The 14,618-nt window shown below is 41.7% G+C and overlaps 1 protein-coding gene across 1 annotated transcript in view; it reads right to left on the minus strand.

Moving 5' to 3' along the window:
* The window catches only part of LOC130088936 (kinesin-like protein KIF6), a 186,635-nt gene that overhangs the window by 21,616 nt on the left and 150,401 nt on the right, over positions 1–14,618 (minus strand). Inside the window, exons 20-22 of the mRNA XM_056255951.1 lie at positions 13,557–13,624; positions 6,834–6,905; positions 2,109–2,224 (exon numbers count right to left, since the gene is read on the minus strand). Of these exons, the coding sequence (XP_056111926.1) occupies positions 2,109–2,224; positions 6,834–6,905; positions 13,557–13,624 (256 nt within the window). The remainder of the gene's footprint in view (positions 1–2,108; positions 2,225–6,833; positions 6,906–13,556; positions 13,625–14,618) is intronic.

The following is a 14,618-nucleotide window of genomic DNA, read 5'->3' on the forward strand; positions in this document are numbered from 1 at the left end:
AATATAAGGCAGAGTCCAAGAAACAGGTAAACAGGCAAACAGGCAAGCAAGGCAATCCAGGAACAGGCAGGAGGTCAAAACCATAGGAACCAAAATATAAGTGCACAGAATTACAGTGGCAGTGGCAAATACAAACAAGCTAATGAACCAGAGGTGGGAGAAATCAAATCCCAATGAGTCCGGGCAATGCATTATGGGGAATGTAGTTCATAACGGGAGAGCAAAGGAGTGGGGAGGAGTGCCCTCAGGTGAAGATCAAGGGCACTCCAACTGGTGGATGTAACAGGGGGTTAAGCTCTTATAATTAGGGCGGGCATCCAGTTTAAAAGTATTACTGTGTGAACTGTGTATCTACATACTAGCAACCATTTAGAGCACCCTAGCAATCATATAGTAACAAGCCATATTTCAGCACCACAGCATCGTACAGAATTTGGCTCTCTTGCAATCACATACATCACCGTAGCAACTGCCTAATGCTAAAGTTTGCCATAGCAAGGACCACTCACATTTTCTTCAGAAAATTTACGTCTAGTTCCTCTTCGTCTTCTTTTCCCATACAAATTTAATAATTTTCTACCTTGTCCCACACTGTTTGTCCTACAACCATGAATGAGGTGTCAAATTCACCTTTTTTAAGCGATCGGGTGTACGATGTCTGCTCGGCGGACTTAACATTGGCAAGGAATTTGCCTAACACTTGTCTTGGTTCTGGTTCTCGGATTAACCTCTGGCACTGTTCGTGCCAGTACTGGACTGTCTACCTGGGTCTGATCTCCACTCATCTCTAACCTTAGTCCTGATCTGCCTCATCTATGTTGATTGTCTCCTGATAATAACTTTCTCGACTGTCTCGTCTGACTCGTCTGTCTTTTCCTATCTAGATTTGGTCGTTGAATGGACTGTTTCTCTAGCTCGACCCTCACCGGTCTGACTAACACTTCGCATCTGCCCTTCTTTGATTAAGCCATGTCTTTTGCCTTGAGTTTAAGTTATAGCATCTGTCTGCTTTTGGGTCCTTCCTTCCAGTAAATCTGAAATCACCTCTGTGCTCTGTAATATAGCTTCAAGGAAACAAGCTCAGCCATCACGAAGAGGGAAAAGGAACTCTTCAACATCCGCCTCACCATGAATGCTCTGGCAGCACAAGCCAACCAGCTTTCGGGCTAACTCCAACGGATTCAGCTCGCCGATCAAAAACCTGTGCTGCCAGTGCAAAAAGTGATTGAGTTGGATGTTATTATAGCAGTTACACAATATCTTATGGAAAGATAAACTGTTTTGTTTCTGGACTAATATGGTGAAGAACCTTCATGAGTCAGAGCAGCGATGTCTTCCACTGGTTGTGCTGGGTTGCCTTACAGTGGGAAGAAACTAGTTTGAGCATAATTGTTTGCATCTGTTTGTGTTGTCCACAGAAACCTGATCCAATGCAAGTGAAACTTTTCCACACAAGGTGTGGAAAGGTGTTGCCATCTGGTTTGCCTGCTGTTCACTATGCCAATAGCCACGTTTCCACTGTCAGAGCCAAAGCGGGCGTGCTAGTGCGTGCCAGGGCCAGTCGCGTTTCCACTGTCACTTCCGGGGCTTGATCGGGCCTCGTCAGGACTTCCTTTGGGCCAACGGCCAGGGTTTTTTGGCCTGCCGAATACCTTGATCCATACCTTGGTCCAGCTCGGGCTTGAGGAGTGGTTGTTAACAGAGGAGGAGTTTACCTGAGTCAGGAGATGGCAGCGCTGGATGATATACTGATGATATACCAGCTATCATCAGCATTAAATACTATTAAAATCCTTTTAGCTCAAAACCCACTTTCAGACCGCAGCGAGTGTTTGAAATAACTTCTGTTTGTGATCCGATGTTGATTCTGATCACCGTATAAGGCAGAATGCTAAGGCTATTCGCTAACCATTACCATAGTTAACGTGGTAAATACGACCGCTTCAAGAAATCAGACAAATCATATAGGCTATCACAATCGTGTATTTATTGTATTTGTCAGAATGTCTTGTCTCTTTATACCGTTTCTTTCTCTTTAATATTTAAAATGTTTCCTTAGGTCTGTGTGTGTGTGTGTGTGTGTGTGTGTATGAATAAATGAATAATACCTGTGCTGTTGAGCAGGTTGTGTCTGGCTCTGATGAAAGCCTGTATCTCGGCATCAGTCTGTTTATCTCCAGTTAAAGGAATAGAGGCAAATGAGAGGTCAGCTGAGGGCAAGGCTCTGCAACACAATAAACAAACTAAGACATGAGGTATTGTTAGGATCGGCTACATAGTTTCTCCATCATTTATCACCAGTGGTGTAAAGTATGAGTAAATTTAACTTAAGGTATCACACACCGGACACGCAGTTTATGGCCAGCAATATTGTTATTTTTTTTTACAACATTGACATTATGAAATTAAGATAATGTCTGTACTATGTTATGATTGTACTGTACAATTAAATACAATCGTTGCTAAGTCTGCAGTCTGAACACTTTACATTAACTGAATAATTGAGAATCTCACCTGAGAATCCGATAACATCAGCTGATTTCTGTAAATGAATGTAAAACTAAATGTATCTTGCAGTACAGGGTGAAGTCATTATGTACATTAACGACGATTTGAGACAAATATAATGTAAATTTAGTATAAAACTATGTAAATGGCGCTCTATGGCACAGCAGGATTTTGAACAGCGTCCTGAGTCCTAGCTAGGCGCCACAGACTTTACAGTGATAACCGGAAAATAATGCAACAAAGTTTGTTTCTAGAAGAAAATAGCGTCATAGTCCAGCTTAAGTAAGTTCAGTGATGGTTCATTTTTGTCGTAAAAAAAGTTGTTAAGTTAATTTATATATATATATAGTCACTTTGGTGAAAACCGTGATGTCATCGTCCAACTCCGTTCAGTTCTCATATAATGGTGTCAATGCAGGCAGATCAATAAAATTGTTGAATATTAAATGTCCCCAACTAAGCAAGTCAAAAGCCAAAGGCGACAGTGGCAAGGAACCAAACCTCCATCAGGTGACAGAATGGAGAAAAAAAACCTTGGGAGAAACCAGGCTCAGTCGGGGGCCAGTTGTTCTCTTGCCAACGAATGAACAGTGTATGATTTTGATTCAGGCTGCATTACAGGTCAGAAGTCAGATTGGATCAGAACATTCAGAATGTTTATCCAGTTCCATCTGGTTAAAGATCGGAGTCATCACGCCGGTATGGAGACGGGTTTGTTGAGGATCAGTGCCGATGGCTGTCGTGTAGATGAGGCCTTCACAGGGGAGTCTCTAATTGACAGTTTCAGTTTCTATGCGTTGTGGTCTTGTCTAGGCGCAGGTCCTCCATCTGATCTGGATACGTCCCGAATCCGGCTGACTACATCATGCGTTGTGGTCATGTCTATGCGCAGGTCCACCATCTGATCTGGATACGGCCCTGGAGGCTCACTGAGATCCTACTAATTAGTAAAGCCCAGGTCCTAAAGCAGGACAGCCTGGTAGGCCTGCAGCACAGCCATAGCCATATGCTCTGCCATTAAGGCACACAGCACAGCGGTTTGGTAGGCAAAGACGGAGCCTTCAATGCCTTCAAGAATCTCTTTGATCGGAGGGATAGAAGCATAAAAATATTCCAGAATATAACTTTCCCCAAGATCTCCCCACCTCAGTGGGAAGATCTGGGAGAAAGGGAAGGCTTGTGAGTGCTGGGTGGTTATGTCCCGATAAAAAGCGTTCATACGAGAGACTATGAGCAACCTTGCACTTCTTGCACTTCCGCGGCAGATCTAATCTCGCTGTGGTGTGGGACATAACTTTCAAAAAACTCGTTTGTTCGGGAATCTGACATGGATGTACACACTTATTAAAGGGTTTAGCATAGTCGCCTTCGTTAGACACATATTCAAACAAAGGTATCCTGAAGACAAGAAAGAGGATGACGTATTGCACAGGTGCACTTTTATACCAGTGGTGACGTCATAGGCTGCCGCCTGCCAATGTCAAGTTCACGTTTTAAACGTTCATGCCGGAGGCGTTCCTCATAGCGGGTCGCAGCGTGAGTTCCCTTTAGAAAGGGAACTAAGCAGTTTATTTCTGCTACAAAAGAAGTGATATCGTCATCGAAGGTCATTGAAGGTACTATATCTTTTGAGTGTTGATCTTACTCACCCAAACTTGTCAACAAGCAGAGATGGGCACAAATACATCAAAAAGTATTTAATTACAAATTACAAATACTTACTCATCAAATGTATTTAAATAAAATACAAAATACTGTAGTAAAAAGTTATTTGTAATTTGAAAATACAAAAATACAGAAAAAATTTACAGTCTTTTGAAGTGCAAGAATAACTGTGAAGTTAGATACACATAAGAGTATAGAATACCGGCCGTTTAGTGCAGATGATGCGCTTTTAACGTACATGTTGCCATATACTGTCATAAAAAAGATAATTACGCCTATAACACTATATTTGTATTATATTACAAAAAACTAGTTGCTGCTGCTGTGAGGGTGTTTCTAATACAGTGGCTGTGACAAAGTTGCAATCTTTTTCTCTTCCGACTGCATTATCCATCTCTCTCTTTTTTAAATTCTTTTTGAAAGTTGTGAAAACGCTGTTGTGGTGTTTTTATTTTGCTATTTGAGCAAGTGGGAACACACAAAATATATTTCATGTAGTGTCTCATTCACTGCTATAGAATTTTACCTAACTATGACACCTTCCACTTTTGAGAAACCCGAAAATGTTAACAGGGTCAATAGTATGATGTAGTGATGAAAGTTAATATATGCGAGACAAAATTATATATTTTAATAAGGAATTTAATTACAAATTACATTTAATTTATTTTTGTTAAGGAAAATACAAATTACAAAATACCCAAAAGTAATTAAATACGTATTTCAAATACATGTAATTAAAATACTGCCCATTTCTGTCAACAAGGCTACTTTACGCGAATGTGAGAGCATTAGCAGGTAGTTGCTGGTTTGCAGGTTTGTCATATTTGAGATAAGGACATGGCTGCAGCCATGGTGACATTGCCAGAACCAGCATGTCCAGTGCAAGTAAGCTTATGGGTTTTAATCTGACACCACTAGCTTTTAATGTAAATTGCTATCCCTAGCACAACTTTTACTTTTTCATCAAGGTTTATCTTTATATTGTTTTTGTGTTTTTATAAATTAGATATATTCTGTATATGTGTACTCCTCACGTATATTGAAAACATGAATTTATATTGTTATAAGTGTAAAACATGTGTCTAGTCACTGATTGGGAATTTAACAGCCAATCAAATTTGAGTATTCAGGTAGACCATGGTAAAACAAACAATACAGGGTTTAGATTTATTTTTAAACTCTCTGTCTATCTTGCTTGTTAGGCTTTTATTAAAGTTTATTAATGTAAACATATTTTCTGTCCTATTTTACAAATTGATGAATGAGAAGACTTCAAATGGATCCAGCATTCACCCTAGTCCGCCTTCGCCAAGGAACTCACTCTTGGACCAAATCCAGGACCTTCCACCAGCTGGAGTGCCCATGATATCCACCAGCGGACACTCCTCCCTAGTCATTGCTATCAGATCATGAACTTAATTTACCATAACTCAATGCCTAGACTCATTATGTTGCGATTAGGTCAGCTGTGCCCCATTATCTTGTTAAACTCTGCCTATTTACAGACTGATCTCATGAAATGGCGTATGTATGACACGCCAATTCGTATTTCTATTTTTGGCGTGCTATCAACACGCATAATCGCTTTTCAGCGTGTTTATCAACGCCGTTGACTTAACGTTATACTACTGTATATATAAATATATGACCTAACGTTACCCCAACACCGTCCCTAAACCTACCCGTCACTGGGGTTAATACCATTTATGAGTCTTCCTCTACCATCCTAGGAAAAAAAATATCGCTCCCCAGATGTAGATCTACATTTTGCTTCGTTTCGCTCGGACATTTAACGGCGTGTACATACACGCGGAATCACTCGGACATTTAACGGCGTAGACATACACGCAAAAGATGACGGTTCATTTCGGCGTGGACATACACGCGGATAGCTCAAAATGCGTATAGATAACACGCTACTTGACTTGAAAGTGGCGTGTATGTTTATGCAAAGTCATGATGTCATGTTGCTATTTAAGACCTGTATTTTCACCCAGTTATCGCAAAGTCTTGAATTTGTTACACTGCAATTTTGAGCGATATCCTGGTTTCCAGTGTCTTGTTTTTTTTTTTAATTATCTGCCCATTAATCTGGATTACCCCTTTTGCCTGTGCTTTCTGCCCTGTTGTTTATTTGGATTGTTTGCCTGTGTGTTTGAACCTTTGCATGAAATGTTGACCCAGGATGAGGTATAGGGCTGTGCAACCTTAGGGGGTGTTGATAGACTCAATCTACTCCATCTATGTTGTGATCATCGTTCTGAATCCGATCTGGATGTAGTCTCTGACAAAAATGTGATTTTCTCTGCTTTTTGCTCAAAATTTTGCTTTTTTATGAAACTTATCCACATTCAAGTGTTGATAAAAAAGAATGCATTAAGCTACATTTTTGTTTTTGTTTAATTTAATTTAATTTTTTTAAAGCAGAGGCCCTGTTATTTCTTTTGATATATTGTATGTTCAGATATTCATACAACAAAATATTCTGGGGGCCATGAACATTTTGTGAAAATGATGAAAAATGCTGGCAGTGGCTGGAAACTTTTTTTTTTTTAAACGCTGGCGTGGAAAGAGTTAATTAATAAAGTACAATCACTCAAATACTTAACATCCCTGAATCTTAACTTTTATTTGTTATGCAGAATCATATCTCTTACCTCTCTCTCATATCTCTTTTTCTTTGACTTCTCTCGTGAGGATCAGTGTCATCACCTTTTGGATTATTGTTCCTGAATGAAAAGAACCCTTGGTAAATGCAAAAAATATTATTGATCACAATAATAATGAAAAAACTACAAAAAAACTATTGGTCAAGGTATGTTTGCAAAGAAAAAAAACTTCTTGTTCAAATTGCTTTGTGAAATTAGGCTGAAGCATTTTTGAGCATTTTGTCACAAATTAAATTCATTGGCATGGTGGCTCAGTGGGTAGCGTTGTCAAGTTCCCCGGTTCGAGCCCCGACTAAGCCAGGAGTCCTCTCTGTGTGGATTTTGCATGTTCTCCCTGCATCAGCATGAGTTTCCCTCACAATCCCCCAAAAAAAACTTGCAATATAGGTGAATTGGAAACGCTTAATTGTCCCAAACCATGTAATGGGAGGGTTGAGGAAAGACCTGGTGACTTACCCTGGAAAAATCATCGCCAAGAAAATTCATGGACTGTCTCTCGTGTATGGCAAGAGATGGCCCATAGAATCACCAAGAGTCGGATACGACTGAAATGGTTAATTCATTAATTAGACACTGCGATACCATCGCTTTGGGAACACCTTCAGTGTGACGAATGTCTGAAGCCTGTAAACCATTACGCCAATTTGATTGGCCAGTAGCGCTTAGCACCGCCCCAAGAATATGTCACGTATGTTTCATACCGTGCGACAGGTTCATCGCAGGAGGAGAGACTCACGACAGGTGCATGCAATGTTTGGGCCTTAATCATGCTTAATCATCTGTCGACACTGTGATAGCCTGCGTCTAAAAGTTTTGCGCTCTAGGCTCGCCTGTTTTATGAGGAAAGAAGGCCTCTCGTCTAAGCCCCACCTCTCCGTTTCTGCGGTTGCCGGAAGAGATGGATGTTTGGGCTGACGATTACGAGCCGGAGCACATGGAGAGTGAGCAGATGGAATATTCTCCCTTTCTCTCTCTTTCCCCGAGCCGCTTGTTTGCAGACGAGTGCGGTGCGGACACTGTCATTTTCCTTTTGACGATGACGTGCTGTCTACAGCGGCCTCTGATTCTGAGGAGCATATAGGCGATTTGTGTAGCTCTCTCCCTCTGAGCGAAACACACTTCTACGTCATACAACGGGTTGTTAGAGGTGGTTACTCTTGCTGTAGACAAGCTGGTGCTAGAATGGGACAGCGAGCCTGCTCAAACTCTGGCCTGCTCTGGTTCTCCCTGTCTCCTCCGTCGCCTCTGGGACTGGATGCTCTGGTTCAGGAGTGGCCCAGAGCCAGGCTTTATGCCTTTCCACCGATTTGATTACTCTAAGCGGCTCTCTTCAGAGTACGAACGGCCAAATCGGACATCTGTTGCTGGTGGCCCCATTCTGGTCCACTCAGATATGGTTTTCAGACCTGGTCAGTCTGTTAGTCGGCCCTCCTTACACGAGGCGCCTGTATGCTTTAAAATGGAGGCTGTTCACCTCTTGGTGCAGCCCACACGACCTGGACCCAGTTCATTGTCCCGGGGGCTGGTTAAAGTCTTGCTGCGACCTAGGCCAGGGTATGTTCCTAAGGTTGTGTCAACCTTTTTTCGTTTCCAGCAAGTGGTCTTGGAGGCTTTTTCCCCTCCTGACTCTGAGTCTGGGAGTGATGCACGGCCTCTAGCCGGTGAGGGCGTTGAAGATCTATGTCGACCGCTCAGCCCAGTGGCGTAGATCGGAGAAATTGTTTGCGTGTTTTGGTGGTAAAAACAAAGGAGCTGCTGTCACCAAACAGAGAATGTCTCATTGGGTGATCGAGGCTATCTCAGCGGCTTATGAGGCGTGTGGTTTGGCTTAGCCTCTAGGTGTGCATGCTCATTCCACCAGAGGAATGGCTTCTTCTCAGGCTCTTTTTAGAGGCACTTCTTTGGAGGATATTTGTGTTGCGGCCTTCCCATACTTTTCGATTAGTGCTTCCTTCGTAATGGAAATCTGATGAAATAGCGCACAGCACACTGATATGAAGCATACGTGACGTATTCTTGGGGAGGTGCTAAGCGGTACTGGCCAATCAAATTGGCGGGATGGTATAAGGGTTTCTGACATTCGTCACACCGAAGGTGTTCCCATATCGGTATTGCAGTGTCTCGCTCCCTACTCAGGGAACCAAGGTTACATACGCAACCGAGACGTTTTGTTTTTTGGAGCTTTAGTAGAGTTTCTGTTATGTTTTTGAGGTTTTGATCATTGTGTTGAAGAGTGTGCTTGTAAAAAAGCTATTGGCAGCCTTAAGATGTTAACCGTGTGTGCTGCTTCACTCAATGAGCAATATTTTCTAATGTCAGTACTGAGAACAGTCTCTTTTAATTACTTATCGTATACGTTATATGAAATAATGAATGGAATTATTTTTTATAATGCTAACATATGCTACTAGTGAGTAGGACACAGTAATTTAAATTTGAGACTGTTCAACGAAATATAATTTGTTCAAATTAACTTGTTTTAGTCATGTTGTACTGATCTACACCAATTGCGTGAAAAGTTTTCCTTTTAAGAATCTGACTATTTGGGAATCTGCATAACAGAATCTGACCACAAAGGTGGACCAAATAAGCTATTCACATAGCTTAAAAATAGGAGAGATTTTATTATTGCCTTTAAATGGCAGTGACAACAAATGTGGTCAGTCAGGTTGGAATACAACAGGATAACGTTATGTGGTAATGAGGCAATTATGCTGTAACCAAATCACCAAATACTTGATACTTGGAGTGTATTCATGTAACAATGGGCTTGATACATAAGCAAATGATTTTTGGCTTTCAATATTTCTGATAAGAAGGCAATCATATGTTGACAGTAAAATGTTTATGTTGCAGTAAATGTTGTTGACAGTAAAAAAAAATGTTTGTTTCTATAACTAATTCTCATTTGTTTGTTTCTCACTTTCAGCAGCATGGGACACCCATACAAACATGTACATATTTCACAAGCAGCAACAATGCAAAACATTCAATCCTATGAAAATGATCAGACTTTATTTCTTATTTAACTGCTTCTTGTTTACAGTTGGTATATATATATATATATATATATATATATATATATACACTGGTCAAAAAAATAAAGGGAACACTGAGGGGGCTTTTCACTGGGCTCGTTTGCTGCGGTCCGAGCCCGAGCGCGTTTGTTCCCGGCGCCCCCCGCAGCGTTGGTCTGGTTTCACACTCAACTTGATTCTATCGAACTCTGGTGTGTTTGCGTGCATATTATGTCATCGCAAACGTGCATGGCGCATGATAGAAAACAGAACGCGGGTCAATATTGTGTTTATTATTAATTCGCTGCTATTAAGCGCAGTTGAGTGAACAATACAGGTTTACTGTGCGTGTGTCACATAAGGTGGGCTTCTGCTGCTTGCAAACGGACTCTTTTGAGGAGACAGTGGATTTCCAAATTTGTTGCCCTGATTTCACGCGCAATGCACGAATACACTGCAGGCTCACACTCGCTCGTATCCAAGGTAAATCATCAACACTATCATCCCTTACAAGTGTTTTATTTAACTGAATACATCATAAGCTAAAACGCATGCGCAGGTCACTTTACTTCCTGAACAAGTGCGCACCCGAGTCCGTGTTGCTTTCACATTCATGCGAAGGGCGGCACGGTTGGGGAGCAACCGAACTCAGACCACCTCCTCCAGGTAGTCTCGGGTTCGGTACCCCAGTGCGCACCCGGGTCCCATGACAGCGTTCACATTAGCGATTTTTCATGCGAACCGTGCCCCGTTCCAAACTAAACTGGCAGTGTGAAAGCCCCCTTAAACAACACAATGTAACCAAGTCAATCACACTTCTGTGAAATCAAACTGTCCACTTAGGAAGCAACACTGATTGACAATCAATTTCACATGCTGTTGTGCAAATGGAATAGACAACAGGTGGAAATTATAGGCAATTAGCAAGACACCCCCAATGAAGGAGTGGTTCTGCAGGTGGTGACCACAGACCACTTCTCAGTTCCTATGCTTCCTGGCTGATGTTTTGGTCACTTTTGAATGCTGGCGGTGCTTTCACTCTAGTGGTAGCATGAGACGGAGTCTACAACCCACACAAGTGGCTCATCCAGGATGGCACATCAATGCGAGCTGTGGCAAGAAGGTTTGCTGTGTCTGTCAGCGTAGTGTCCAGAGCATGGAGGCGCTACCAGGATACAGGGCAGTACATCAGCAGATGTGGAGGAGGCCGTAGGAGGGCAACAACCCAGCAGCAGGACCGCTACCTCTGCCTTTGTGCAAGGAGGAGCAGGAGGAGCACTGCCAGAGCCCTGCAAAATGACCTCCAGCAGGCCACAAATGTGCATGTGTCTGCTCAAATGGTCAGAAACAGACTCCATGAGGGTGGTATGAGGGCCCGACATCCACAGGTGGGGGTTGTGCTTACAGCCCAACCCCGTGCAGGACGTTTGGCTTTAGCCAGAGAACACCAAGATTGGCAAATTCGGCACTGGCGCCCTGTGCTCTTCACAGATGAAAGCAGCTTCACACATGTGACAGATGTGACAGAGTCTGGAGACGCCGTGGAGAACGTTCTGCTGCCTGCAACATCCTCCAGCATGACCGGTTTGGCAGTGGGTCAGTAATGGTGTGGGGTGGCATTTCTTTGGGGGGCCGCACAGCCCTCCATGTGCTCGCCAGAGGGAGCCTGACTGCCATTAGGTACCGAGATGAGATCCTCAGACCCCTTGTGAGACCATATGCTGGTGCGGTTGGCCCTGGGTTCCTCCTAATGCAAGACAATGCTAGACCTCATGTGGCTGGAGTGTGTGTCAGCAGTTCCTGCAAGAGGAAGGCATTGATGCTATGGACTGGCCTGCCCGTTCCCCAGACCTGAATCCCAATTGAGCACATCTGGGACATCATGTCTCGCTCCATCCACCAACCACAGACCACAGACTGTCCAGGAGTTGGTGGATGCTATAGTCCGTGTCTGGGAGGAGATCCCTCAGGAGATCATCCACCACCTCATCAGGAGCATGCCCAGGCGTTGTAGATAGATCATACAGGCACGTGGAGGCCACACACACTACTGAACATCATTTTGACTTGTTTTAAGGACATTACATCAAAGTTGGATCAGCCTGTAGTGTGGTTTTCCACTTTAATTTTGAGTGTGACTCCAAATCCAGACCTCCATGGGTTGATAAATTTGATTTCCATTGATAATTTTTGTGTAATTTTGTTGTCAGCACATTCAACTATGTAAAGAAAAAAGTATTTAATACGATTATTTCATTCATTCAGATCTAGGATGTGTTATTTTAGTGTTCCCTTTATTTTTTTGAGCAGTGTGTATATATATATATATACTGTATCTCACAAAATACTGTATCTCACAAAAGTGAGTACACCCCTCACATTTTATTATATCTTCTCATGGGACAACACTGAAGAAATTACACTTTGCTACAATGTAAAGTAGGGAGTGTACAGCTTGTATAACAGTGTACATTTGCTGTACCCTCAAAATAACTCAACACACAGCTATTAATGTCTAAACCGCTGGCAACAAAAGTGAGTACACCCCTAAGTGAAAATGTCCAGATTGGGCCCAATTTAGCCATTTTCCCTCCCCGGTGCGGTGTCATGTGACTCATTAGTGTTACAAGGTCTCAGGTGTGAATGGGGAGCAGGTGTGTTAAGTTTGGTGTTATCGCTCTCACACTCTCTCATACTGTGTTGCGTTCCAGTCCAAAATTGTCATGCCCTTCACTCGCTAACTTCCCTCCGTCTCGTTCACTCGGATGTACGTCATTGCAAACGTTGCATGAGTGCCCACTACTGGCGGAAACTGCAATGGGCTGAATTGGAACGTCCTAAGCCCCTGATCACTTGGAATCAGCTATAGAGTTGATTTATTATTTAAAAAATGTTTCCCTTTAAGAATTTGTTTAATGCCGCATCCAAATGTATATAGATGTGTTTGGGTTGTTTTAAAAAAAAAAAAAAATCATAAATTAATATATCATAGAGTTGTTTGTGGTGGTGGTGATTAGACAAGATCTGCAGTGACGTCACAATCGTGTTGCATTGTGGTATATGGAGCTGCCTGAAGTGTACATATGAAGTAGACTCGCCCCCTCTGTCAAAATCGAGGGAGAGAGGGTCTGTCCATATAAACTTCCCTCTTCCACTTCACGATGTGGAACGCACTTCAAAATGGCGGCAGGGATTCCCCCGAGGGGAAGTGCTTAGGGAAGTTCGCAAGTGCATGTCTAAAAATATAGCAATAGTCACTGGAAGTTCAACATGGCACCTCATGGCAAAGAACTCTCTGAGGATCTGAAAAATAAATAATTGTTGATCTACATAAAGATGGCCTAGGCTATGAGAAGATTGCCAACACCCTGAAACTGAGCTGCAGCACGGTGGCCAAGACCATACAGCGCTTTAACAGGACAGGTTCCACTCAGAACAGACATTTTCACTTAGGGGTGTAAGGTATAATAAAATATGTACAACACACACACACACACATTTATATACAGTAGTCAACATTTGAAGTGGATCAAAATTAAGGTGGGATAAGGGGTAAAAAACTAAAACATGTCACTGTTAACACTTAATTTCTGACTGATGTTCAAAAAAAAAAAAAATAATGTAAAACTTTGATGAAAGGTTTTGATTCTCTTCAAATGTTGACTACCACACACACACACACACACACTGTCACCTGGTTAACATGCAGCTGAGAGGGCTGACGTGACTTAGACTGCTTCCTGTGTTCTCTGCGCTGTAACCCTGATGAAGAACGATACAAATATATATGTTATGCCAATGTAAAAAATTCTAGCTTCCCATATATTTTCATAGTCTTTTAAAAACAAATTATAAAGTAAATCAATGTATGGAACCGTACACTGCATACAATTCAGAATTTTGAATATTATAGCACCACCTAGTGACAGCTAGTTGTTTCTTTTTACAGCCAAATAGTCTCAACTACTTGATTTACATGGTATCATCAGTTTGATGTGGCAATAATAAAAATATTTAGTGTCATTTAAATCTTTTCCAAAATAATGACAAACTTTCTGTTTTGCATATTCACAAACACATTTCTTTGTAACACAACAACAACAAAAATAAGTGTCTTTGGTGAGGCTTGTTCTGAAAATGGTCTGAGAAGCTAATTTTGGTTAGGAATGGACCCACTTTATAGGAGGAATAAAAAGTAAAAAAGGGAGCAAATCTGTTCAGGCAAATATAAAACCTTGGAAAATTGCTAATAATATTCTACAAGCTTTTTGAATATCTGGAGACTTGATTTTAAAATAAACAAAAAATTACAGTGGCATTAAAAATGTCCATTTGTAGCCTCTTAACTTGCAGTGTGGCATCAATTGTTCAACTGATCTTCATAAATGTATGATGGAGCAGAGAACACATGGCCTTTTGCTCAGTATGTTATTCTCATTTATGTACACATTAGCTGATTCTGTGATGTGCTTGTGGTTAGAGATGAGCAGTTGTCTGCGCTTAAATAAAGAGATACTTGTTTAGACTGGTTATATAATGGTCAGTGAACTGAGATTACATTGAGGAGAGGCCAAGCAAATAGCATGTACACCATGTTGCTGTAATTTATAGTAATATCTTCAGAATTACTGAGAAGTCTTGTTTCAAATATAATTCTTTTGGTGCTTAAAGTAACACTATTTAGTGTAAATGATCAATCACGTTTGAGATTTGTGCTGGCTACTGTATACAGGCCATACAGACTTTATCAAAGAAT

The sequence above is a fragment of the Rhinichthys klamathensis genome, unplaced genomic scaffold, assembly GCF_029890125.1.
Source record: "Rhinichthys klamathensis goyatoka isolate OS25496 unplaced genomic scaffold, OSU_Roscu_1.1 h1tg000123l_1, whole genome shotgun sequence".
Classification (NCBI taxonomy): Eukaryota; Metazoa; Chordata; class Actinopteri; order Cypriniformes; family Leuciscidae; genus Rhinichthys; species Rhinichthys klamathensis.